This window comes from Elephantulus edwardii, unplaced genomic scaffold, assembly GCF_000299155.1.
Source record: "Elephantulus edwardii isolate Elephantulus edwardi_28Jun2011 unplaced genomic scaffold, EleEdw1.0 scaffold00074, whole genome shotgun sequence".
Taxonomy (NCBI): domain Eukaryota; kingdom Metazoa; phylum Chordata; class Mammalia; order Macroscelidea; family Macroscelididae; genus Elephantulus; species Elephantulus edwardii.
The window spans coordinates 15841020-15844438 of NW_006399824.1; the positions used below are offsets into that span (position 1 = coordinate 15841020).

The 3419-nt window shown below is 35.8% G+C and overlaps 1 protein-coding gene across 1 annotated transcript in view; it reads right to left on the minus strand.

Annotated features, from left to right (window-relative positions):
* Positions 1-2181: 2181 nt before the first annotated feature.
* CDK1 (cyclin-dependent kinase 1) overlaps positions 2182-3419 on the minus strand; it is a 26369-nt gene continuing 25131 nt past the window's right edge. Inside the window, exons 5-6 of the mRNA XM_006889060.1 lie at positions 3325-3414; positions 2182-2280 (exon numbers count right to left, since the gene is read on the minus strand). Of these exons, the coding sequence (XP_006889122.1) occupies positions 2182-2280; positions 3325-3414 (189 nt within the window). The remainder of the gene's footprint in view (positions 2281-3324; positions 3415-3419) is intronic.

Genomic DNA, 3419 nt, shown 5'->3' on the forward strand with positions numbered 1-3419 from the left:
CAAATATATAAACACCTTGTACTAGTGATAAATTAGGTACTTCTCCCCCACTAAAGAGGTGCAGTCTAAAAAAAAACAGGACAAGCCAAATTACGTTCCATTTCCGAGACTGATGTACAAAAGTTTTAAGACAAAAAAACAAAATAAAACAGACAAAAGTTTTAAGACAAGTTCTGTAATTTTCCAGCACACCACTGTGATAACTGGCTGTATCAGAATCACCTGGTGGTGTGTTTGAAAGATTCCCAGAGTGTATTCCCCAATGTTCAAAATCTGGGAGTAGTTCAGAAAAGGCAAGAGACCCTACATGTTTCTAGTGTACAAGAACCACAGCCAACAATTTAAAAATTAACCAAAAGCACCTCACCAAAAGCCAGTAACAAGCATGCAATGAGTTCTCAATTCACCAGTGTTTTCATCTGGTCTCTGAATTAATTTATTTTACACAAATAGGTGATATGTAGGTTACTCATTATAGCAACTGATAACTAAGTCAACACTAAATTGATGCATTATTTACTATTTTAAAACAATCCGAATCCAAAATGCATTAAGTAAGGTTGTATACTGCTTCTGTACTATACACAGAGGGTTGCAAGTTCTTCACATCCATACAAATACATACCACTGGAACAAGTGTCTTTAAATCTATTTTTTTTCTTTTATGAATGGCGGTCTATCGAAATTAATCCCCAATGGAAAAACTGGATCTAGTTCAACAACTCACTTAGGTTGTAAAAACACTGGTCTGTAGGTACAGATTTGTCCAAAGACAAAACTACAAAAATCACAAGTAGTGATTGCTATGCCATTGCTACCAGCACCCCAATTATATTTACCAAATTCCCACAATTAATAGCACTGCACCATCTAACCCCAAACTATTAGTGCAGGCTCTGCACTCTCTTCCTGCGACCGGCTCTCATCAAACACCCTAGCTCAAAGCAACAAAAACAGCACCTTTCTTTACCCACAGCCAAGAGATTCAATCACTTTCTCCTAGAGAGTGCAAAGTTCCAATTAAGAAATTTGAGGAGCATGAACCAAGTAGCTGCATCTACACATAGCTGATGAATCATTTGGGCCTAACCATCAACAATGCAAAACTGTTCATCCTACAACCCACATGTTATCATGAAGAAAATCTATATTTATAGACATTTCTCTTGGCTCAAACATACATAGCTTTTAAAAATAGCTGCTCACAGTTAAGGATCACAATGAGCAGCACTTTAAGCCTAATTCCTGAAGTTGGAGGTTTTAAATAAACAATTGTTCTTTAGAATCTTTTTAAGGGCCTGGTAATAAACTCATTGCTGCCTCCTAGTTGACCCTCCAGGTTTTCAGAGGCTGCAAACTGCATGGTAGGAGACTGCCCATCTTTCCTTCACAGTATGCAGAGATTTTTTAAGTCAGACTTTTGAAAGTCAAGATAAACACCTGTGTGCAGCTATTATTCTGACTGGTGCATGAAAATGCACACAAATAGCTTTCAGAACTTAACTAAAAATAGGAAACTTCACGTATTTTCAAAGTTTTCTGCCCTGCTGTAGACAGCTCTCGGTTTTTGACTGTTAAAACCTTGCAAAAACTTGGGGATTCTTTAATGTTTGTTCTACAATTCACCAAAAATTCCTATAAACGTAGCACAACTTCCTAGATCTGGCTAGCTTTCTCATTCAGAATGCTTAAATCTAAACGGTCACAAAGTGAAAAGCCAACAGAAATAAATTCATCTTTAGCCAGGTTGTACAGTTACCACATGGCAAGAAACTTGCATAAAATTTTACTATTCAGAGCATATAAAAATACTTGAGAGCATTATAAAACTTGAACTTGTAAACACATTTCCCTAAAATTTACTGGTTCCAACTTGCAAAAATTCCAAGTAAAGACTGAGATGATTTACACCAACCCAAATCTGTCCTGATTCCTGACAGCAATACTAGAGTTATACTTTTATTGCCGTAACAAACAGTTGTTAGAGACAGACATACATATACAGATTATATATTTAAATTCATATAGAACAATATTTACATTCTTAAGTTACACTTTGGGAATTAGAAGATGAAATACAGACTGAGTTTTACAACACAGAAAAGTACACAAGACAAAAATAGCATTAACAGTAAAAAGTATGACTGTTCATATAATATGTAGAAACTTTTTGTCAAAAAGCTAGATCTTCTTAATGTGATTGTCCAAATCATTAAAGTATGGATGATTCAGTGCCATTTTGCCAGAAATTCGCTTGGCAGGATCATAGACTAACATTTTCTAGGGAAAGAAAACAGAGAAATAGATATTAAGTATTTATTTAGAAAGTTAACCATTTAAAAACATCTTCCTTTCCCTATCTATCAATGTTGTTGTTGTGTTGTCGAGTCACAGACAACTCATAGCGACCCTATGAATGAAAGGCCTGAACACTTGTATAACTTTCATCTAGTAATAAGCTAATTAATTTTAGTGAAAATATATTAAGTAGACATTTCCATTACACCCTCATGCTCTGGAATAATCTACTCTTCAAATCAGATAGGCTATCACCTTTTCTTGGTCATAGATTATAGTAAAATGAAAACATTCAGATAACTTTAGAACCAAGATAACATTTAAGAAAGGTATCTAATTAATTTAAGATTTAAAAGGCCATTTGGTGGTAGTATGTGACTCATAGCTCTAGACCCTGTCTTGTCCTAATCTCACCAACTCTGACAAACCTACCCTCGTTGCCTCAGTTACTGTAAAAATCCATCTCATCTGAGGCCTTTCTGTCCTATGCTGTCCCTCTTTCATTTGAGTTACTTATAAAATTCTTAAAAAGATAGTATTTAAGAATAGTGTTTTTCTGATTTAGATTCCAGCAAGTTCCAAGTTTTAGAAAATCCCTAGAATCCAATGTATTACAACACTTAACCCAACTTACTAAATGAATTGCGCTTAGAGATATCTAGTATGAATTTACACATCTCAAGAAGAGGTTAAAACTGAGGCTCAAAGAGTTAGGTGAGCTCGAATTTAGAGCTGGAGTGGGAGAAAAGTAACATTTGAATCCAAATCTAATTTACAATTTATACAGGTGTGGTAGCGAGTCAGAATTAACTCAAAGCTGGACCTCCCAGTGGATTTTCAGAGGCTAATAAATCTCACAAGAGGAGAAAGTCCATCCTTTTCCTGTAGAGCAACTGGAGCAAGTAAATAAAAACCCCAAGTTTGGAGACCAGCTCAAGAAATTTGGGTTTTGATCCCCTCCCCCAAGTACAAGAACACAAGGGATCTAGAATCATTGTGAAAGTTGGTGTTCAGGGCACCCCTTACTGAGAGCAAATCCAAGCCATTCTCGTCCAAGTTTCTGACGTGAGTTGCTAGGCTTCCTGGTTTCCATTTGGGAAATGTATTCTTATAGTCCTGTA